Source organism: Pelodiscus sinensis, chromosome 2, assembly GCF_052426305.1.
Source record: "Pelodiscus sinensis isolate ZL-2025 chromosome 2, ASM5242630v1, whole genome shotgun sequence".
NCBI lineage: Eukaryota > Metazoa > Chordata > Testudines > Trionychidae > Pelodiscus > Pelodiscus sinensis.
Genome location: NC_143053.1, coordinates 185,319,821 through 185,344,246, shown reverse-complemented (window position 1 = coordinate 185,344,246; position 24,426 = coordinate 185,319,821). Strand labels below are relative to the sequence as shown.

Sequence of the window (24,426 nt, the reverse complement as noted above, 5' to 3'; positions counted from 1 at the left end):
TTCATGAACTGGGCTTGTTTAGTTTGGAAAAAAGAAGATTAAGGAGGGACATGACAGCGGTTTTCAAATATCTAAAAGGGTGTCACAAGGAGGGAGGAGAAAATTTGTTCCTCTTGGTTTCTGAGGACAGGACAAGGAGTAATGGGCTTAAAGTGCAGCAAGGGAGGTTTAGATTGGACATTAGGAAAAAATTCCTAACTGTCAGGGTGGTCAAATATTGGAATAAATTGCCAAGGAAGGTGGTGGAATCTCCCTCTCTGGAGATATTTAAGAACAGGTTAGATAGACATCTGTCAGGGATGGTGTAGACAGAGCTTGGTCCTGCCTTGAGGGCGGGGGGCTGGACTCGATGACCTCTTGAGGTCCCTTCCAGTCCTATGATTCTATGATTTCCTAGCAAAGAGGGTGTTTCCTAAACTTAGCTGTTGTGTACATAAACAAAACTGTCTGGACAAATTAACTGTTTAGTTGTGCAGAGACATTCCACCCCATTCTGGCAGAAAAGGGATTAAAAGCGGCCTAGGGAAGCTGTGCAGGTAGAAGTCAGTTAGGGCCCTCACAAAAATAGCTGAGCGCCCAGAAGTGGTCACTTCCTGCAAGGACAGAGTGTGGTCTTGAACTAATCCTCAATATGACCAGGAGAAGGTTCTAGTCTGACAATAGGGGCTGAACCTCATAACCAGGATGTTTTCAGGACTTCTCTGAATGTTTAATTTTACATATATGTATGGATGTATATGTATATTAAACACACACACACTCTAGATATAGATAGATATAGTTATAAATATAGATATATAATACCGCATTTCAGTCTTAGTGTGCATTTGTCCCACACATTCGAGATTAAACTTTTGGCTAGAAGTTCCTATTGGATTCCCTTGTGCTCCTGCACTAATGGTCAAAAGGGCAACGGGACCAGTTGCCATTTGGTTCCTTTTCACAACCAGTGGCTTTGACATGGACCTCCCAGTGTCTGTACTGACTCTTCATTTGTTAATGATTTTTTTGAATCAATGTATATATTATGGGGATGTAAACAAGTAGTTGCGTATATGACTAATTGATAAGCCTTGGCTTATTGGTTAATCTTCTCACCTACTTGCATTTCTCCCTCCCCCCTTGCTGCCTGGAGCCAGTCCAGGGGAGGATGTTACAAAACAACCTCAGCAAGGAGCCTGAGACCCGCTGCGGGCATCCTGTGGAACAGCCTCTGTCCTTGGCAAATATGGGCCCACTTAAAGGGTTTTTTTGCGCAAAAAGGAGCCGGCCTCACAGCGCTTTTTTGTGCAAAAACCTCTTGCGCAAAAGGGATCCGAGGAGGAAATGCAAATGAGCACTTCATTTGCATTTCCTCTTGTGGAAGAGGATCGTAGTATAGACGTAGCCTATGTTTCTAGCTAGTTGAATTTTGCTTTGTGCTTTGGCCTTTGTAATTTTATCGCTACAGGCTTATGTAGTTTATTTAAATTCATCTTTTGTAATTTGACCTATTTTCCCCTTTTGGTTAGGAGTCTTTTGAGTTTCAGATCATTGAATAGCTCCTGGTTAAGCCAGGAGGGGTCTTGCCATACTTCCTATCATTTCTATGCTAGGGATAGTTTGCTCTTTCTGGGAGGTTGAATGACTACCCTATTTCTACCTAAGAAATTACTTATATGGGTTTCAGGAGATGTTAGACTATGTTATGAGCTTCTCAAATTAGATCCACCTGTTAGTACTAGAGCTCATTCCACTAGGGTGCAGGCAGCTGCAACTATTTTTTTTTGAAAGGCATACCCATAACTGACATCTGTAAAGCTGCCACCTGGTGATACACCACTTTACTAGATCTAATGACTTAATAGAAGCATCCAAAGCAGATACTTCCTTTGATAGAAGAGTATTGTATACTCTTCTACAGTATACAATAAATTCTGAACACTCACCACTTTATTTAGATCATTTCTTGAGAGTCAGTAAGGGTGGAAAATCTATACACACACACACACACAAACACTTAAAGAAAATGTTATTTATGAGTTTATTTACGATTGTGTCATTCGAGATGTAGTTCTCACATATGTATGCCATGACCCACCCTTGTTGCTCTCTGATTTAGCGTCCTATTTGTGTAATTGGATTCTGTGGTGAGTTGTGGTTTGCCCTACATCACCATCTATGAACTTGGAATGGGCGCATGAGGACATTTGGGAAGCATGCACAAACCCAGCGAATGCAGCTGTACAAAAGACTGATCTCTAGTTCATGGGATGCTTGCACACTAAGAGTGGGATATAGATATAGTTAGATAACATCTCTAGGAACTTTAGTTTCACTACAGATAACGTTTCTTGTTGAGTGGAGCAAGCATATTGTATGTGTTTCAAGTATTTAAGATATTTTTTTGAGGTAGACTTTTACCAATTGTATAGGAAAACAAATCACATATATTAATGTTCTAAAGTTTTAGCTATATAATTTAAACACTTTTAGACTGGTTTATTGGGCTTTTTGTTGGTAGCATGGCCCTAAGAATGAAGTGGGCAGAAACGTTAAAGACCACAACACTTTTCTAAAACAGCATCTTGTACATTGGACTATTTGGTCCAGACCGAGATTCCACTTGTCTATCAGGAGATTCTCTAGAGAACTATCTCCCAGAATGCTAGAGATGCCATTGTTAGAAATGTCAGCTGCCAAGAAATGTTTGGTGTCTTGTTCTAGAATCTTTAAGAGATCGGAAGTTATGGAACTCTTTAAAGGAGTCAAAATATTATAGCAGTGATTCTAGAGAAGGAAAAGAATTCTAGTAGTTTAGTGGTTTAGGGGAAGCATTGCACTGAAAACAGAAAACTTAGAATGTTTTTGGAGAGGGCTTATATTGAATTAAAGGGGCTAGTTAGTGAGCCTGAGAAAAAGCGTCCCGTAGAGGATGAAGTTTGCATTTAGGTGATTAATAAATTGTACCTGATGTTTTGTAATCAGTACTACTAAGTGAAATGTTTTAATTTAGTTTTTCTGACCCTTCTCTTCATGCTCCAGAATTAAGTAATGTATATGTTATATTTATGGAGAATTAATTAAATACATGCAAGAATTTGTGTTCTGGGCATCAGGGAACCTTGCTATCACTTAAAAGTACAAAAATAATTACAAAACCAAAAGAGCAACACATTTTCCCTAAGTACATAATCATGAGACATCAAAAATATTATAAACCACATAAAATCTCCATATTTCTCAAAGGAGTGCTTTCCCTAGCCATCTGAGTCCTCATAAATGCCTGCCAAAAAGACTAAAAATCTTAGTTATGATATTTTCTATAGAGAATATCCATTTTATTACTCTCTGAAAACTATGTGAGCCTGCATAAATCAAATATTTATCGCTTCAGATTTTAAAAAAGCCTTCAGATGATTTACACTTTTTAATTTTAAAGTGAAATTCTGCTCTGAAGAGTTAGTATGTACAAATATATCACCTTATTCAAATATTGCTTAGGCAGGGACAATGAGTATAAAGGAAAGGGGATTGTAAAATGGTTAACAAAACAAAACACAATACTTGAGAAAGTTTAGGCTGTATCTAAAGATTCTAAAGCCTGAATCTTTAAAGGTCCTAGTTCTGTAATGACTTGTGTATATGCTGAGCTTAATATACCACAAGAAATCCCATTTGACATCAAATATCCAAATCCAAAGCCCTATGGAAGTCAGTGAGTGTCTTTCCATTGATTTTATGGGCATCAGAGTCATACCTAGTCATTAGTTTTCATATCTGCTTCACATTGCATTTAATTTAGTATTGTATCTGATTTCAATGGCAGCAAGATCAGCGCTTTGTCAATCACACTAACATTTAGTGCAATTTGCCTACTATTTTTCTATTATAAAATAGATCTAATAAAAGAGATAATTAGAAGTATGTTTCTCATAAGAAAAATATTAATATACTTGTTATGCATCGGGATACTTGAAAATGGGCTAAACGCTGAGGTCGGTATTGCACAGTATAAACTTTTCCTCATAGGCTCTTGCTCAACTATTTTGCTAAATGGAGGCAAAATGTTTGTTTGTAGTGTCTAATATATGTTCAGTGCTTAGTATTGTTTCTCAACTGATTGTTTTTAACATTTTAGAAAATCATAGACTGGAATCGTCCTATCAGAATCATCTAATTCTGAAGGTCTTGGTGGTAGGTATATTTAGAGCAATATTTTATGTAATATGCCAGGATGTAATATGTTAGACACTTGTTTTCACAATGATCAGCTTTCAATTTTCCAATACTGAATTTCTCTTATTCAAGATTCTAGATGTGTGGATTTTTCCCTTTTTCTGTGGATTATCATTGTTGCACCTGGAAACTATTGCTTTCATACATACATTTAAAGTGTATCCTTTTAAAGTATCAAGAGGCTCTTGTTTTTACTGATTCATTCATCCAGGAATATTACCAAATGTTTGCTCTCACAAGCTGTAACAACAGTATAGTATAGTTATTCTTAAGTGTTTGCTACTTCAGCCCCTATTGTAGAACATACTATAGGTGCTAAATTCTTTTACTGTTTGACTCACAATAAATTGTGTATACTTAAAAAAGCAATTAAAATATATACATCTGGTAGCACAAATGATAAATAAATATACAACACGTGGAAGTGGCAGAAGTGTTAAATCTTTTTTTATTTCACATTTCACCAAAAGGTTAGTAGCATTGGCCATTTGACGTGGGGAATGCTAGTGAAAAATGAGGCAGGATAAGAGACTAAAATAGAGACAGAACAAGGAAAAAAATACTTAAACAAATTTGATGTCTTTAGGCGACCGGGGTCTGATAAAATATATCCTAGAATACTCAAGGAGTTGACTGAGGAGATATGAGCCCTTAGCGATTATCTTTGAAAAGTCATGGAAGACAGGAAAGATTCCAGAGGACTCAAAAAAGGCAAATACAGTGCTCATCTATAAAAAAGGAATAAAGGACAACCTGAGAAACCAGTTGTTTATTTGCAGCTTAACGCTGAGTGTCCATCTTGGAAAGAACATATTAACACTACTTTGAATTTCTTAGTAGTTGTTGGTTTAATTGATTTCCTATATATTGCTTCATAGACATTTTTGGGAAGTATTATTTAGAAAACATTCTGTTTGATACAGCTTTATCTGTAGTAAGTGCTGTACTCACGATTGCACCTAATCTTTCAGTAGTCTTTGTTTTCACTAACATATTTCTCAAAGAAATATTCTTTTAGGCTGAAACTTTCCATACTTCTTCTCTGCCCCACACTGAATGATGCTTAAATTGTCATTCAAGATTGTATGCTAAGTCCAGTCAGCCATATTTTGTTTTATATACAAGAATAATAGCACCCCATTCTATTTTTCCGATAGGAATGTTGTGCCAAATACTTTCACCTCCCTGCAAAGTGGCGGAGGGTTTGCCGCTCACCACGCCGTTCCCCGCCTACTCCCCCTCACTGGACGCCTTGCCCCCTCTCCTCCGCCCCTGCTTGCAGGCCGGTGGCTGCGTTTCCCTGGCCGGCCCGTCGCCGGCGGCTGTGCGAGGCTTCCCCTGCCTCCCTGAAAAGCAGCGGAGGGTTTGCCGCTTGCCGTGCCGTTCCCCGGCGACCCTCCCCCCCCTTGCCAGACGTGGTGTGGGTCCCGGCAGACCCGTCACAGGGGCATACTCCTATCCCAATACTCCTCCCCCTCCCCCCTTTCCTTTCCCCTTCCCCAGAGCCAAACACCTCCCTTCGCTGCTGTAACCCAGTCCCCTTTCTCCCCCAATCTTATGTCCTGGTCCCAACAGACACCACCGCTTGAAATGCAACCCCCACCTTTTCCATTATTTTCAGTGGGAAAATTGACCCCGCATAACATGTTTTCACTTAACACGGTCATTTTCTGAAACATATCTATAGTGTTAAATGAGGAATTACTGTATTGCCTTTTTGGATATCTGATTTGAGTACATTAGTTCTTTCCCGTAGAGACTGTCCAGACTGGCCAATATACATTGCAGTGAGGCATTGCTGGCATTTGATGGAATAGATCACATTAGTGGATGTACAGTTAAATGAGTCTTTGATTTGGTTGCTTATGTGGTTGGGTCCAGTGATGAAATCACTAGTGTAGATGTGTGGGCAGAGTTGGCACTGGGGCTGATTGCATGGGTGGGTTCCTGGATGATTATGTTGGAGGTGTGTGTTGTGGTTAATGGCAAGAGTTTGTTTGAGGTTAAGGGGTTGTCTGTAGGTGAGAATTGGCCTTTTCCCCAAGGCCTCTGGGAGTGGGGGTTCATTTTCCAGGATAGGTTGTAGATTGTTGATAATGCATTGGAGGGGTTTAAAATGTGGACTGTAGGTGATGACAAGTGGAATTCTGTTGTTTTCTCTTTTGGGCCTGTCTTGAAGTAGTTCATGTCTTGCTCTGTCAATCTGTTTTTTTACTTCTCCGGGTGAGTATTTCAGTTTTACGAATGCTCTATATAGATTCTGTAGGTGATTGTCTCTATCCGTGGGATCGGAGCAAATCTGGTTGAATCTTAGGGCTTGGCTGTATACAATAGATTGAGATATGTGTCTGGGATGGAAGCTAGAGGCAGGAAGGTAAGTGTAGCAGTTGGTAGGTTTCCGGTATAGGGTTGTGGAAATTTGTCCATAATTTAATTGTAGTGTAGTGTCAAGAAAGTGGATATCTCACGCGGACTGATCCAGGCTTAGTTTTTGTTGTTAAACATTTTTTTTGCTTATTCTTCTTGTCAAGTTATAATATGCTATAATATAGTTCCATCCACAACTAATTGACAGGATTGATTTTGGGTAAAAAATAATCAATGAAGCAGATAATGTTAAAATAAAGTTCCATTTTTTATCTCCTGCAATAAATAAGTAAAGTTAAAAAATCTGGAAGAAGAGAAATAAATATTTATATAAGTATTCAAAATGTATACTTGCATGTTCATTGATCATAGTCTATATTTGTTCTCATTGAGAGCTTCCTTTTTCAATAATACTATTTACATTTTTTCTTTGCAGTTCAACTTTTTAAACTGCTTTGCCTCCCTCTTCTACATTGCTTTTGTCCTTTTTGATATGAAACTTTTGCGACAGGTGAGTTCTGGAAACTGTAAGATATATAAGAAATGCAGGAAATGGCTGAAATAAGAATTCAGAGGGTTCTTATTGCTTTTCTAATACAGGATAAATGTTCACTCTCCTGTTAATGTTTTCTGAAACTTTTCTAGTTATCTGTATTTCAGTGTCTCTAATATATTTGCAAAGTCATAACAATATGAAAGAGGCACAGATAAAACTTAGAAATAAGAAAATATTTTAAAACAATTTGACTTGCAAAGGAGAAAAAGGGTGGCTGGGAAGTTAGCATCTTTTTTATATATAAACAAAGCCTGAAACTTTTTTCCCCTGACTTTTTTTTCCATTAGATATTTCAAATCTCATCTGCATTGTTTTTCCTGAGGGACTCTGTTGATAACTAGAGAACAGTAGGATTATGATGCCATAAAAATAAAGCATTAGAAAGGAATCGAGAGGAAAATCATTTTTAGACACTATTTAATACTTATTTTCTGTTTCTATTTATAGTAATGTATCTTAAATATATGAAAAATAGGTGGAAGAAAAGATTTTTTTTGGTTAAAAAATATGTATTTGATTTAATGCTGATAATCTTTCAGTTAAGTTCTCTGGTCCTCCAAAGACACCTCCAGAAAAAAACAGGAAGGACAACAAGACTTGATATTACAGGCAGTCCCCGGGTTACGTACAAAATAGGGACTGTAGGTTTGTTCTTAAGTTGAATCTGTATGTAAGTCGGAACTGGCATCCAGATTCAGCCGCTGCTGAAACTGACCGCCAGTTCTGACTTACATACAGAATCAACTTAAGAACCCCAAGCGTCCCCAAGTCAGCTGCTGCTGAAACTGATCAGCAGCTGATTCCAGGAAGCCTGGGGCAGAGCAACTCTGCCTCAGGGTTCCTGTAGTCAGCGCTGGTCAGTTTCAGCAGCAGCTGACTTGGGGCCGCCTGGGGCAGAGCAGCTGGGGTGCTGCTGGGTTGCTCCAGTAGCGCCGCTCCTCGGCACTACTGGAGCAACCCAGCAGCACCCCATCTGCTCTGCCCCAGGTGTCCTGATTCAGCCGCTGCTGAAACTGACCAGCAGCGGCTGAATCAGGACCAGAGCAGCTGGGGTGCTGCTGGGTTGCACCAGTAGCGCCCAGAGCGGCGCTGCGGGACCAACCGGCAGCACCCCAGCTGCTCTGCCACAGGCGTCATGGGCAGAAAAGCCTAGTCTGCTGGGGGGAGGGGCGTACTAGCTGCGCCCCCCCCCCCCCCCCCCCAGCAGACCAGGAAGACTCGGGCGGCGGACCGAGATGCACCGAGATGCACCGCGGTCCCGCCGCCTGGGTCCTCCGCGGCTTTGCTCCCCGTCTCCCTGGTCTGCTGGAGACCAGCAGACCAGGGAGATGGGGAGCGCCTCTGAGGACGCCGGCAGCGGAGCAGCCCAGGCGCGCCTGGGGTTCCCCGCTGCCCGAGCCCCCCCCCCTCGGCTTTGCAAAGCGCGGGGAAGCCGGCGGCGGGGCAGTCCAGGCGTGCCTGGGGTGCCTCGCTGCCCGAGCCCCCCCCCCCCCCGCGGCTTTGCAAAGTGCGGGGAAGCCGGCGGGGCAGCCCAGGCGCGCCTGGGGCGCCCCGCTGCCCGAGCCCCCCCCCTCGGCTTTGCAAAGCGCGGGGAAGCCGGCGGCGGCGGGGCAGTCCAGGCGCGCCTGGGGTGCCTCGCTGCCCGAGCCCCCCCCCCGGCTTTGCAAAGCGCGGGGAAGCCGGCGGCGGGGCAGTCCAGGTGAGCTTGGGGTGCCTCGCTGCCCGAACCGCCCTCCCCCCCCCCCGCGGCTTTGCAAAGCGCGGGGAAGCCGGCGGCGGGGCAGTCCAGATGAGCCTGGGGTGCCTCGCTGCCCGAGCCCCCCCCCTCCCCGCTTTGCAAAGTCGCGCGGGGGGGGGGGGGGCTCAGGCAGCGGGGCTGCCCCGCTGCCCGAGCCCCTCCGCGGCTTTGCTCTGCGTCTTCCTGGTCTGCAGACCAGGGAGACGCAGAGCAAAGCCCCAGAGTACACGGGCGGCAGGACCGCGAGGTCCCGCAGTCCGTGTACTCTGGGGTAGCCCCGTTCGTAACTGCGGATCCGACATAAGTCGGATCCGCGTAAGTCGGGGACTGCCTGTACTGATATTTTAAGGAAACTTGGGGGCTGCGTCCCATGCTCACTGTACTTGTCAATCCCCATCTCCGCTGGGGAGAGCCTGGGTCCAAGGCCACCTTCCCCACTCACCACTGGGGAGGATCCAAGGCTGCCGCTGCCTCAGCTCTTCCTTCCTACTCCTGGTTGCTGAGGAGGGCCCAGCCTGAGACCGCCCCCGGCTCTTTGCCCCTCCAGGCAGCCCCAGCTCTTTGCCCCCTCCCACCAGCCGCTGGGCGGGGCTGCAATGAACCTGGCTCATCCCCCAATCACCAAGAGAGGCTGGGCCCAAGCCACGTGGGGCCCTGCTTCCCTCCCCAGCTGCTAGGAGAGGCTAGGCCCAAGCTGCGTCCCTGAGGTTGGGCTGGGCCGAGCACAGGTGAGGTGCGAGGGGGGAGGCCACGTGGCTAAGCGCAGAGGGAGGGTCTGCAGGTGGAGGGAGGGACTGTGGGATGTAGAATGATGCATGACATTACTCTGATAGGAGAGAGAAAAGCAAGTGGAAAAGAAATTAAAACAAAACTAAAATAAATGCATATAAGTGTTCACGTTTTCTTTATACATCACAGTCAAATAAGCACAATTTTTTTTTGTCTTTGTGGTGTGGCAGACCAAAGGCAGCAGGCCGCGGTAGTTTGATGGAGGGCAGGTATTCAAGCAATTGGGTGAGCAGGTTCCTGTTCCTTGAATAGATGCCAGAGACTGCTGCCCAGCAATTAAGACAGGCAGGCATCTGGTACTCATTAAGAGCAGCAGGCTAATGAGACACCTGCAGCCAGTTAGGGCCTGCTGGTCCATTATAGAAGGTTTCCTCTCAGGCAAGGAGATTGAAGGAGAATTGGGATGGACTGGAGCAGAGGCGTAAGCACAGAGTGAGGTGGCAAGCAGGAGAGGTTTTCTTCAAGGTGCCAGGGAGGAGGTACTGTGGAGGTGGTTGGGGAAGTGGCCCAGAGAGAAGCTGCTATTCTGTGGGGACAAGGGCAAGAGCCCCATGAGTGGCCACTACCTAGGATCCTGGGTTGGAACCCAGAGTAAGTGGGCAGGACTGAGTTCACCCCAATTCTTCCCATGCTCAGTGGGCCGCCACCAGAGAAGAAAAGACTTTTTGGACTGCAGAAAGGTTTTTCCTCCAAGCTAGTGGCTGGCCTATGATGAAAATAGCTCATTAAGCAGAGGATCCTTGTCTCTGAGAGAGACGAGGCAATGGGAGGGTCACTGCAAGCCTCTGAGGCATCTTAAAAATCCTCCAGGAAGCACAGGATCCAGGGGGCACCACCAGAGCTCTGCCACTGTGGGTAATTATTTAACAAAATAGAGTGAGCAACAGTTTAAACCTACACATTAGAAAAGGTCTGCAGACAGGTTGAAAACAGAAAGTGAGGAAACAAAAGCTAGTTTTTCTTGGTGTGATGATTTCTGAGCTGCTTGTCTTTTGGAGCTACAAGAATTCCTCCATTTCCCTGTTTATTTTACCAAACTCTAGTTCTTAGTGATTCTTTGTCTCAAAAGACTGTATTTTGACTTGTTTTGGAGCCCATTTAGCCCTGTTGTTTGTTTTGTCAATGGGGTTGTTACACACATTGGCAAGGCATTCATTTTCCCCACAGTGGACTGGGTGTACTGTCTACTCAGCATCTAGTCCCTCACCAGCGTATGGCAATTGGGAATTAGATCCACCTCATGTGTGCTGTGGTATTGCTAGACCACTAGACTGCCCTGAGACATCCTTTTATTGTTATATAAATAACATTTGATAATATTATCTAAATGTACAAAATAATAAATAATTTGAAGATATATCACAATTTTGTTAAATAAATGTTTTATTTAATTTTCTTAAGAGCTTGGCCACTCTGCTGATAACTTCACAGATCCTTAATCAATTTGTAGAAGCCTTACTTCCTTACTGGCTCCAAAAGAGACGACATAAGAAGGTGAAGAAAAGGATGTACTCCTTAAAAATGGATACTGACCTTTCATTATTTGAGCAAGTCAACCTGGAAAAAGAAATGGGCACTTATATTGTAAGTTGAATATATGCTGCTTTAGTACAGCTTCTGAAATTTACTGCTGACAAAAAGAGGCCATATATTAATTTTAGATGAATGTAATATAGAGGCTTGTGAAGATAATTAACTATTTTATTTTAGGCAGGGAATTTCACGCTATCCTGTAAACATTTGGTGCATTAGTCAAGATGTATCCCATACAAACAAGCCACAGAACCATGGAGAAAGCCAAATTGCCAACATGACTGCTTCAACCTGTTCTGTCTCATTATAAAGTAGGATAGTTAAGTTGTTACATCTGAAATATTTGATCACTTAACTTTTTACCAGCACAAGGTAGTCTAAGATGTTTTATGTGAATGAATATTGAAAAAATCATGTTACAATTTTAAATAAACAAGAGATGATACAACTAGATAGATTACACTAAATTCTTATAGGGGTTTTGGTATATAATATCTTTGTGTATCCTATGAGGAATACGAATGTTCTAATTCCTACCACTTCAAAAAAAATCAAAAGATATGTCTAGAGCTGTGGCGTCCAATCAGTTCTGAAGCTCTAGGAAACTAGTCACATTATTCTGAAAATGTAAATAGTTTTGTGAGACTCTCCAAACATACCCATTCTTGTCTTTTAATGTCAACAGAACTCTTCACCTTTGGTTTTAATCAACAGAAATCATCACATTTTGCAGAAATTCAGTCAATGGGACACTTAACAATTTTGTTTCGCTGCTAAACCTCTGAAATCAGGCAAAGACTTTTCACTGACAGGACACCTCAACTCAGCCTCCATATTTTCATTCCGTAACTGTGACTGATACTTCAACAGATGTATCTCCTGACAGGAAATGACGCTTCACAAAGCCATGTTGAACCAAACATGGGAAAAAGTTTGGCAACGCTAGTTTTCAAAATAACAAACTGATTCTGTCGCAAAAGTGCATCCTGCATTGTCAAAACCAATTCATGTTTTTGACTGAATGAGCTGGCTTTGAAGTGTGAGAATATCTTCTTAAAACAAATGTATGTCCATGCCAAGCTAATTCTCAAGACCGTGTCAATTTGCAATGTCAAACTGAAACGGGTTTTTCATGAGTCGAAATGCCAACATGAAGCTTTCAAAATCTGCAGAACGCTGGCTGAATTTCATTGCCAGGTTTTCAAGCCATCTCACGTAATGCTGACAATCGAGGTCATCACACTTAAATTCACTGTCTCTAGCAATATTCTGCAAATTTGGAAAGTGGGTGAATTCTCTTGTCTTAATTTGAATGATGAATAGCTATAGCTTAAAAATGAACTCCTGAATGTGCTGGGCCATATGATAAATCAGCTTCCCCTTTTCTCTGAAGTTTTAGATTGAATTCATTTAAATGACAGGTGATATCAGTCAGGAACCACAAATGAGTGCCACTGCTTATCTTCAATATCAGAAAAACTGTCTAGCTTTCCATTCTTGGCAAGAAAGTGTCTGATTGGAGTAGGCAGTTCGAGGAACTGCTCAAGCACCTTCCCACATCTCAGCCATCGCACATTGACAAAATAGATGATTTCAGAATGCCCAGATTCAATTTCTTTTAAAAATTCCACAAATTGGTGATGGTTCAGAGCATTGCTGCGAATGAAATTTATGATTTTGATCACAGTATCCATAAAGTCTTTCAGAGTATCTTTAGTGGACATCTGAACAGACAGATTTTCTTGATGCACAGTACAGTGGCAGGAAAACAATTTGCTGTTCATTTTATTAAATTGTAAGTGCTCTTTCAGAAGGGAGACAAATCCAGCTGGCACACTGTCAGTTGTAACAGAAGCCAATTTTGCTAAATCCAAGTTGAAATCATTTGAGACATTTTTGGAAGCATCAGATATATGAGATTCATGGGTATGATCTCTCAACCCACACACTGATAGCAGTTCTTCGTGAATCTGGAAATCTTCTGTTCCAAAACAAATCCAGAAGATGAGATGAGCAGGATCACTGATGTCACATGACTCATCCAGTGCCAACGAGTAGGCCAAACACTAATCAAGTTCAGCATGCAACTTGGTTTTGAGATCAATAGACAAATCTTTCAACTGATGTGCAACTGTTTGGTGACTCAGCTGCAAATTTTGAATGCTCTGCAAGGTGTTATTTCATATCTGTTCGTTATGATTTTCAAGCAAGTTTTCTATGACAGAATAATTTCCTTCACCATTTCTCCAAGAATGGCTTCTTGCTGCTTTATAGCTGGCCTAAGTTACCAGTCTATCCTCATCTGAACAAAGCTTCAAAACCTTCTGCTGCTTTTCAAAATCCAATTTCTGCTGACCAATTTTATCAGCTCAGTTTTTGCTTCCAATAGGATATACTGGATGGAAATCACTGTGCTGCCCTTAGAAATGTTTTTTTTTAAAATTTTCAAAAACAGGAATAAAATTCAAACTGTTTTCTTTAAATATGTGCTTGTATACTGGATTTTGTTGTTTGGTATGGCCATAACCAGCAACCCACCCTCCCAAAAAAAACTTTTGAGAGAAAATTTTTTTTGGTCCCTGAACAACCAACATTTGAACTTAATTGTGTGCCCATGAGAAACCTGTGTTTAACCTGCATTTAAATTGAAGGCTTATTGTGGTCAGCAAACTGTTAAGCATCTGAAAAAAGTAACACAGCATGTTAGAACGAATTTCAACATGAATCAATTTCACCACTTTTCTGGGGCAGTGTGATGGGATGTATCAACACTGCACTGAAATCCACCCTAAATAGATTTCAGATTCTTACTATATAAGTAGAAAAAATGGGCCAGAAGAAGTGGCAAAATCAAAGAAAACTCATACCTGCATATTCTGCAATTATCTATTTCTGTTTGTGAAGGAACTGAAAAATAATTTTGAAAAGTTATAATAAATAATGGGTGAGGCAAAAACTATTTTCAAAAGTTTTTGACAACCGATTGTAGCTGTTGCAATCACCAGAATCCAGCACATGAACACTCATTCAGAACAAAAACAGAGATTTCAAAGGTAGCATAATCAGTATAGCACTGTACTTGCACAACGAATGTTTAAAGATACTTGAGAAACACGTTGAAATGCATGCTAGGAGACGACTGACCAGCCTGAAAACTGAACTGCTTCATACAAGAACAAATAATTTCACACAGAGAACTCATAAGTACTTTCAGAAAGGCTTCAACTATAAATACCAGTGGAAAACTAGTACCCGGAAATACCAGCTGCAGCTTACGATGATGCATGATGACTTCTGGCCTAAGTGGCATATTAAAGCTATTCCGTGAACTGGAAGAAGTCTCCATCCAGATGGGTCAAATTAACAGAAAGTGGAATTCAGAAAGATCTTCTGAATTTTCTTTTTTTATTCTCTGAAAATGTTTGTTTGTTGATTAAAAAGTTTTTGAATGCAACGGTTTTTGAGTCTTTATTGTTCAAGCCAAGTATCCACACTCAGCCAGCCAAATAACTGCATGTGGCTAGTGTGTTGGACACCATGGGTCTAGAGAGTATATTCTATCTCATAATTTAACAATTCTTTAACTTTCTATTTATTTCCACCTCTTGTTCTTGTCCCTGGTTATGCTTATTAAAGATGCACTCATTCCTGCCATCAGAGCAGTGCTAAAAATACCCTTGCCGGTGGTTTCCTGCTCATGAGTCTCTTGCATCTAGCAAAAGCTTATGAAGGAAAACCATAGTTAAAATATTCTGAGGTGTAAAGGTGCTTTACACACCCTTTTTTCTAAAGTCCATTTCTTTCTAATTGCTTTTGGTATAGTCTGGCTCACAGCATTTCAATTTTCAGAATTTCTTGGGTCTTCTATATCCTTGTAGGTCAGATTATTAATAACAAATGCCAACTTTCTTGAGTTCTGGTTCCACTTTGGGCATGTATGCACACCATGTGCCAGAGATTGGAGGTGTTTTTTTCAGTAGTGTCTGTTAACAGTTTGCCTCTTTTTACTCCAATTTAAAGTTATACAGGGAGGTGAAGACTGAATAGCTCTCTAGTTTCTTCTCTGCCCCTTCATTATCCAAGATGGAACTTCTCCAGTATCCTCTGAGTCTTTTTCTCTTTGAACCAGTAAACATTGTAAATATTTCATTTTAGGTCAGTTAAATAGTTGTTTTTAGTTTAGTATAGTATTAGAGTTAGATGGTTAGTTAATCTGTGGTAGAGGGCTTTTCCCTCATTCCCTATACTAGGTCTAGTATGTTCCAAATGATGGAACTGGAAGGAACCTCTAGAGGTCATCATGTCCAGTACCCTGCACTCATGACAAGACCACGCACCATCTGGACCATCCCTGACAGGTGTTTGTCTAACATATTCTTAAAAATCTCCAATGAAGGAGATTCCATCACCTCCTTAGGCAATTTATTCCAGTGCTTAACCACCCTGACAGTTTAAGACCATTAATTCTTGTCCTATCATCAGAGATTAAGGACTGCAGGTAGAGAGCACAGCCTCTTGTAACAACCTTTTAGGTACTTAAAAGAATGTTAAAAACTGTGTCTCCTACCCATGGGTGTTTCTAGTTTCAGATGACTAGCAGCAGTTCCTATACTGCCTCAGAGACGTGCAGGTCATTTCAAGTTGTATGTTCACTCCTAATCCAGCTGAGCCGAACAGGCAAAGGCAGACAAAATCAGGAAACATCTTATGGAGCATTCTGTGACGCCGCCATCTAACCCTCCATTTATAGTAGGTAGAAGTGCCAAGAAATGTGCTGCCAAGCTCATATTGGATGTAAAGGCAGGCAGGAGCCAGTGATAAGGACCCTCCCATAAATCTTCAGATTAGAGCAGAAAACTCTTAAAAAGTCGGGGAGACCCCCTGCATTGAAATTATGCCCTTGAGAGAACCTTTTCTCCAGCACCATCTAAGTCAGGAGACGCTTGTAGATCTCTGAACATCTCTAAGAAGGCCTCAGTAGATCTGTAGGTTCCAAAAGAGCAGATGGTACTAATGGCCTCAGTGCTACCACTGACACTGAATGAATATAAGCACTGGACCACAAGACCAAGCAATCAGAAGCACTGTCAAATGCCAGGCATGCTTTGTTGTCTCTGCCACACTTCAGTAAGAAAAATAACATACTAAAACCTCCTGGTAATCTGCTCCTGATGATGCAAAAAGAGAGAAGCCCTCATCATTCTGAAATTAAGGAAAGTTTCATATCACTTGAAGTGTCCTATTATCTCTAACTTGGTCCTTACCAGGGAAATTTTTTACCTCATTGGTTCTGGCTTGGAGTGACAGAAACTATTTTCTTCTTCTTTGAGTGCTTGTTCTTGTGCATTATAATCAAGTGTGTGTGTGTGTGTGTGTGTGTGTGTGTGTGCACATGCACAATAGCTGGAAGATTTTTTTCCAGCTGGCTGTATGGTTGGCCTGAGTGCTCCCTGTGGAGTGGCAGCCTCGTAGCGCAAAATATAGAATCCTGCTGACCTGCCACCTCCTCAGTTCCTTTTTACTACCAGGTATGGTAAGAAACTGGAACTTCCCCTTGCTTGGTTCTTGCTTTTGCAAGTAGATTCTGACAACTCTTGTACATAGTTAGCCATAGTAGATCATTTTTATTGTTAATGGTTCTGTAAGTTTCTGTAACGGGGGGTCCCCCCCTGTTTTTCCCTACTGTTTCCCGGGGACAGGTTTCAAAATCTGTCAATCATGTGTCAAGGACATGCCCAAAGAGTGATCCTCTCTCCTCCTGCTTGCAGTGCCTGGGTGAAGATCACAAGAAAGACTGCTGCAAGATTTGCCAGGAATTCCGACCAAGGACAATTAAAGAAAGAGCAGCAGCTGAAGATTCTTCTTATGTAGGTGGCTCCCTTGTCGCAATTAGACCCCAGTACCTGATACTTGGCCCTTACTACCACCTCCTTTTATGAACATCCCGGCACTGGCATTGAAGGATGCAGTTAGGGAGTATGCAGCCTTTTGGGGGCATTCTGGTCTTCGGCACAAGTCTCAGACACTGGTGCATATTCTGAAACTTGGACTGAGGCTGTATCAACTCATGCTCAGACAAAGCAGTTGAGTATGGGCCTCCTTTGAAGGGAATAATCTCTTCAGCAGCAAGACAGAACGTCTTTGCACTCACAAAAAAAGTCAAAGGCAGTCCTGTGGTCATTAGAAATTTACAGCCAAGGCTGGAAGTTAGACAATCACATCCCACAGATCTCCAGGCAGTGCTCCAATTCCTTCTTCTTTCAGTGGGCCTGTTAGGGGCTTCTGCCAAAAAGGCAAAAGATACAGCATAGTAAACAAATGGCTCCTCCAATGACAACCATAGGTCAACAGATGCCATTCAAACTATCCAAGTCTGCTCTTACATCAGGTACCCATTTGTCTGTTGTGATGGCCCACTATTTCCATACTTGGCAGGCCATTACAGCAGACAAATGGGTATTTGATATAATATAATCAAACTATGCCATTAGATTCCTTTCCCTTCCCCCTCTAAGAGTCCTCTTTTTCTCTTCGAGGATCCCTGTCACAGCAGGATGTTCTCTCAAGAAGCAGTCTCCTTCCTTATTCAAGAAGCTGTAGAACTTCTATAACATAGGTGGAAGGGGTTCTACTCAAATTATTTCCCCATACCAAAGAAGAAAGGGAACTGGAGATCCATTTTAGACCTAAGACAACTCAATATCTTTATTTGCAAGCTAAAATTCAGAATGGTTACTTTTGGTATCTATCATCCTCTCATTGTCTAGAGGTGAATGGCTGACAATAAGAAGAATGCCTGTTTTAATACAGACACCTCTCACATATGGTTCCTTAGGTTCATCATAGGGAATGAACATTTCCTATACAAGTTGCTTCACTTTGGCTTGCCTTGAGTATCAAAGGTAAATTTACCAAAGTTCTCTTTGTTATATAGCGGCTCATTTCCATCATCATGGACTGTTTCATACCTTTGTTGGATTTTTGGAGACATAAATTTCATCATGCAGGTGGTCCAAAATTGGAGAAATAGCAAACAAACAAGACAGATTCAAACTGCAAAATGGAGAGAGTAAAACTGTTAAGTGCTGTTGGGGAAAGAGGAGACAAATACTAATAGTGTAGGTCTTTATGTAAGTTAGAAGATATAAAATTGGAGTGAAGGGGAAGATTGTCCTTCTCAAACTGCTATACCCATTGCACTAAATTTCACCATGTCTCTTTAATACTTATCTTATTTTGCTTTCTTGTAGAGATGATTATTTTTAATTTTCACAAAAAAGGCGTAGAAATAAGATTCAGATGTTGGGAGAGGAGAGAGCCCTGAGATGATTTCTATTTGAACTACTACTATACAGTATAAAGACTTCTGAAAATCTATCATCTTATGCTTAAACATAGTGCTCAGGACTAGGGATGTAAAAGTGTAGTCAATTAACCGGTTAACTGATAAGCAAAAGCTTATAGGTTAATGTTATAGACTATACGCATTCTTCCCCCCCCCCCCCACTTGCTAGTAAATATTTTTAGCAGGCTGGTCAGCAGCTCGGCTCAGTCCTGACTTGCAATGGGTCTGGAACCTACCCCCTCTGCAGCTCTGCATTTAAAGCATATTAGGAGCTGGGCAGGCAGGTAGCCAGCACAGTTCTGGCTCGCGCTGGGTCCAGGAGCTCAGACCAGCCTCTAGAGAGGGTCTGCTGCCACCCTGCACCGCTGCCTCTTTATCAGAGGCAGCAGCACAGGGTAACAGGCAGTGGGTCCACAAGGAGAGCTAGTTTTTAAATTGGCTCCCCTCACTGACTGGCTACCAGCTGGCACCCTGCGCGGCTGTCTCTGATACAGTGGTAGCAGTGCGGAGTGGCAGGGGTCTTCTAAGGAGAGAGGCCGGAGTGCACTAGCTGCTGACCCCACCTCCAGGGGCTATAGAATAGTCATCTAACCAATAAGAATTCATAAGGTTACTCGACTATTCAACTAACTGATATTTAACATCTCTACTCAGGACTAGGAAATGGTAGTGGTGGTCAACTATTCTCTCAAACCCCTGTCCTTCCCGTGCTGCACTGATAGTCTTAAAGGGCATGTCTACATGGCTAACAGTGAGTGGCAGAAGCTGTATTGGCAGGAGATACTCTCCTTGCCATCATAGTGCTGTCTATACTGGTACTTACGTCCATTTAACTTGTATCATTCAGACTGGTGGCTTATTTACGCCACTGACTGACACAAGTTGCACCAATGTAAGCTGTAGTTTAGATTTAGCACCAGTGTGGATGGGTTGGGGGAGCAGCTCCAGGAATAGCTTACAGTAATTAAGAGGAGGAGCTGAAAGGAAGACTTTGTTCACTGCCTGTAGCACTGTTTGAGTGAGCATGACAACAGGGCCAAATGTGTTACTGTCACTCTAGTTGAGTGACACTTGGCAAGTATCCTTAAACACTAAATTTTACTTCATACTTGTTAATGTGAAATATTTCTGAGCATATATCTCAGGGGTTTTAAAGTTTAGCTCTCCTGAGGTCTAATCTGTACATTAAATAGCTTATCAGGAACAGTTATGCTATACTGCTTAACAGTGAGTTTGAGTGGGGAATGCAGCTTAAATGGCTCCTCCTTCCATATCCATATGCTCATCTCTGACTTTGTAGGCTTCTACTGCCTCTTTGTGTTTTGCTGGTGAAAATACATTATATAGTAGATAGATTGAAAGTTGTACTTTCAGAAGACAGCCTGAAAAGTGTTATGTTACTGATACAGGAGCCAACCATGGCTTTCTTCCTTTTTTTCATTATCCTCATTTAATACTTTAAAATACTCTCTCATCTTTGTTTCCCTCTTAAAATGTAATATGCTAAATATGTCTCTCTCTGAGGGAACACTGCATAAGAAATAATTAAAAAGGAATCCATTTACTGGCTTTTAATGGTCAGGAAGCAAACATAACTGTTCTGTTGTGCAATAGACACGTTTAAAAAAAAGATATATAATATTTTGTCCTGCGTTAGATTATTTTTTCTTAAATAGGAATTACATTTTTTGTAGAAACAATTTATAAAATTGCCTATGAAATCTGTCACAAGAACAGGGTTGATTAGCTATCCCAATTTGTGGTTTAAAGGTTAGATGATGGGCATTTTGAAGATGTTCCCAGAACACACCTTTTACATGTACTGTATTTGGTGTTCTGTTCAGTTGCCAGAACTGCTTCTGACTTGTCATGCTGTGATTTCAGTGTTTGTCCTCTCAAGCAGGCTACAGACTACTAACTTTGCCTTTTGATTTTAATATGGTGTTGCTCAGAAATACCAGAAAAACTTTACATGTACATCAGCATACAGTTGCTTTTGTTTATTGTTCACATGTGCAGTCTGAAATTATAACCTTTTTTTTAGCGGGTCAATGTAGGCAAGATAATATTTCTTATTGGACCGCTACAATTTCTGGTGAGGAAAGAGACAAGCTTTTCAATTTGCACAGAACTCTTCTTTTCTCTTTGTACTAAAAGAAGTTAGTCCAGTAAAAGATATTATGTCACACACCTTGTGTCTCTAATATGTGGGATCAACACTATTATATCAACACTGCAATTTCTTTCTTGTTGCTCAGTTCTTTTAAGGGTGCCATACTAGTTTAAAGTAATGACAACATCTTACCTATACTGTGGTTTGCATGTAGCTGTTTACTACTTCACTGAGGTACTGGGAGGATTGATTATCGAAACTTGCTTGAAGTTTCTGGAGTTTTTATGATTTATGCCAATAATAAAAGTATTTATCAGTAATATTGTAGCAAGTCCTTTTGACCAAAAGAACACTCTTGCCTCCATCATGAACAGGATTAGAATAACGAACTCCAGATTAGACCAAAGTTAAGTAATTCAGAGGGTAAGTGCTTTGGGTTCCCCTGCTGCTCCTTCCTAAACAATTATTTTTTGTGGAGAGAGGAAAGCATGTGGTACCATATTGTTAATCTTGCTTTTTATATTACATTTAGATATGGATAAAATGTGATTATTTTGTGTCTGTTTTTCAGGGCACCTTTGATGATTATTTGGAATTGTTCTTGTTGTTTGGCTATGTGAGTCTTTTCTCATGTGTGTATCCTTTAGCAGCTGTCTTTGCAGTGCTAAACAACATCACAGAGATGTATTCTGATGCTTTAAAAATGTGCAGAGTCTTCAAACGTCCATTTTCAGAACTCACAGCAAATATTGGAGTCTGGCAGGTAATCTGATTTTCACTTTATTTGTTTGCACCTGTATGTTTCTATAAGCTTAGGCTGCTTGTTGCTCCATCATTCTAACAGTAATTTTACTAGATACATCACTTCTTTTCAGTGCCTTAGGATGTTATCCATAGTAAAATAGAGTTTTCAACCATCTGTCATTCTGAGTTGCATTCCTTAACCCCACCTTCCTTCTTTTTGGGGGGGGGGGGGGGGGAGAATCACATGTATTGCATTCATATTGCAGTTGAAGTAGCAGCTTCTTCTTTCCTGCAGACTTCCATGCAAGTAATAATTGTTAATTAATTTGAAATAGGTAGTAGGTGGTGTCAAGTGGGAGGTCTGGGTTTGACCCAGTTTTATTTAACATCTTCCCTGTGATGGAGTTTATAATTAGAAGCACTACAATGCCAGAGAACACAACAGATGAAGCTGAACTGCAACTGCATAGTACATACATTTGCAATATGCCTTTAGGGCTACCCACATAGGCTGTGTCCAGACTCAGGGGTTTTTTCGGGAAAAGTAGCCTTTTTCCGAAAAAACTTCCCCTGCGTCCAGACTCAAGCCGCGTTCTTTCGAAATTAAATCGAAAGAACGCGGCTTTTCTTTCGATGGCGGTAAACCTCATTTCACGAGGAAGAACGCCTTCTTTCGAAAGTTCCTCTTTCGAAAGAAGGCGTTCTTCAATGTAAATAGGGCTTCTTCGAAAGAGAGCATCCAGACTCACTGGATGCTTTCTTTCGAAAAAGCAAGCCGCTTTTTCGAAAGTTCAACGTGCAGTCTAGACACTCTCTTTCGAAAGTATCTTTCGAAAGAGGCTTGCAGTCTAGACATAGCCATAGAAGGAGCCACAATCAGCAAAAGTTTTAAAACATTATTGTCTCGTCAGCACTTAGATATTCAGTGTTCCATTCCTCAGCATAAGTGATCTCTTAGAGAAGTCTTGCTGAATTTAATAACTATTTCTTTTTTATTACACTCTTTTTATGTCATTCTTTTCAGCTAATGGTGGAAATGTGTTTAATTTTTTAACTATAATAAAGTAAATTTAGGGCTTTTCATAATCAACTGTGTGTGATGCAGGAATATGGTGTTATATTAGATAAAGGGTATTCTGTGTAAAGAGCATTTGAATTATTATATTGCTCAAGCTGAATCAGTTATTTGTTGTCATAGTAAATATTGTTTCTGCTGATTCCAGTACATTTTGCCAGTCCCCTTTAGTCACAGGGAGATTTCTCATGTATAGGTCAAATTTTATGCATGCTTTTAAGACTGAACTCCTCAGTGCAGGATTCATCTTTTTTGAGAGTGTAGAATGTCCCTACCACATACAAAAATAACATACATATCCATTTATGTGCATGTGAATCAGATACCTGTGAACAAGCACACATAATCAGACAGTCACCTTGCTGGTGTGCATATGTAAATACTAGGTGTACATATGAAAGCATATAATTCTGTGTATGTACACGCTATCATTTTATTTCAACATGTTTTGGCTGCCAGAACCACTTGTTTAAAACTCTTATTTTGAATCACCCCCATGTCTTCATATACTTAATATTCTAATACTTGAAACTGAAGATGCAGTCAGAACCTCAGCATAGAACACCAGAATTTTTTTTTAAAAGTCCAATTTACATGCTAAAATAACTCTGATTAAAACTTTTTTTCTTTAACACTAATTACATTGGAGGTGACTTTTTCGTAGAAACATACTGTACACAATTTATGCTTTTCTGTAAGAGTGTGTATTACCATTTGAATATTCAGGTTTTGGGTCCGATGAAAGTAATACAGTGGGATGCTACTCAGAAGAACTTTTTTTTTCTTTGTGTTAACCCAGATTTGTGGGAGATGATTTTATATCCTTCAAATCCAACTTATGAGATATAATGGTCCCAAAAGAACTTTTAGGGCCTCATCACATTGCGATTAACACTGCCTGAATTCCCTTCCCCCCCCCTTAAAAAAAAAAAAAGAAGAAGAGTCAACCGTAGCTGTAGAAATGCAGTTTGGAGAGTGCCAGTGGTAAGTTTTATGATGGTGTAAATGTTGTTGTGGACTCTGCTTATCCATTTAAGAGATGTTGACAGGTTCCTGGCAGAATCTGTTCAACTTTTCTTCTGGTATAAGTCAAACTTAAAGGAAAAAGGAGGGTAAACATTTTTGGTCTGTCAGAATCTGGTGGATGTGGGAAAAACCTAATCACAAGAGGACAGGGGGGAAGTAGACATGTTGGAGCTAATTATACTCCATTTTTGTTTTATTTCAGTTGGCTTTTGAAACTATGAGCGTTATATCAGTAGTTACTAACTGTGCACTGATTGGATTGTCTCCGCAAGTAAATGCACTTTTTTCCGAGTCAAAGACGGATCTTATTTTGATTGTGGTATTAGTGGAGGTAAGTATGAAATTTAAATATCTGCATTTTTTTTTAAATAACAAATGCCATTTACATCACTTGGAATTTCTAATATCTCATTTATCACATCCTTTTCTCTTATGTACCAGGAAATGGAAATTCTAGCATGAAAATGGATTTATTTATTTATGTATTTATTTTGCTCTTAGATTATATTTTGTATTCTCTGTGCTTTTATCTACTATGAATGTTATCCCTGTGTTCTGCCACATAGTCAAAAGTATTATGAATATGTTGCATTATTTCAAGCAGGATTTCATAGTACTAACGCAAGAATAAACTTAGGGTATGTCTACACTACAAACCTAAGTTGACCTATTTACTTTGAACCTCTTTAATCTGGGTGTCTGTGATCTGGTAATATCTATGGTTCAGACTCCTGTGTGGCTGAAGCGCCAGCACCAGCTCCTTGCTGTGGTGGCAGGGAAACTCCAAATCATCACAGACTGAATTCACCCCACAGACTCTGTCTTGCGTGAGGAGGAGGAAGCAGCTCTGCATGCTGCTGTACCCTTCTCACCCAGCTCTGAGAATGGCAGCACAGCAGAGTGCATGTCTGGAGGCCTTTCC

The 24,426-nt window shown here is 41.1% G+C and overlaps 1 protein-coding gene across 4 annotated transcripts in view; it reads left to right on the top strand.

The window, feature by feature from the left end:
• Positions 1-24,426, top strand: part of ANO10 (anoctamin 10) — a 206,028-nt gene that overhangs the window by 25,231 nt on the left and 156,371 nt on the right. For 2 of the 4 annotated variants that reach the window (XM_075921961.2, XM_075921960.2), the window contains exons 7-12: positions 4,121-4,176; positions 7,022-7,096; positions 11,070-11,252; positions 16,970-17,068; positions 21,231-21,422; positions 23,707-23,835. In XM_075921961.2, the coding sequence (XP_075778076.1) occupies positions 4,121-4,176; positions 7,022-7,096; positions 11,070-11,252; positions 16,970-17,068; positions 21,231-21,422; positions 23,707-23,835 (734 nt within the window). The remainder of the gene's footprint in view (positions 1-4,120; positions 4,177-7,021; positions 7,097-11,069; positions 11,253-16,969; positions 17,069-21,230; positions 21,423-23,706; positions 23,836-24,426) is intronic. The other 2 variants (XM_006125564.5, XM_075921962.2) reach the window with 1 other exon arrangement.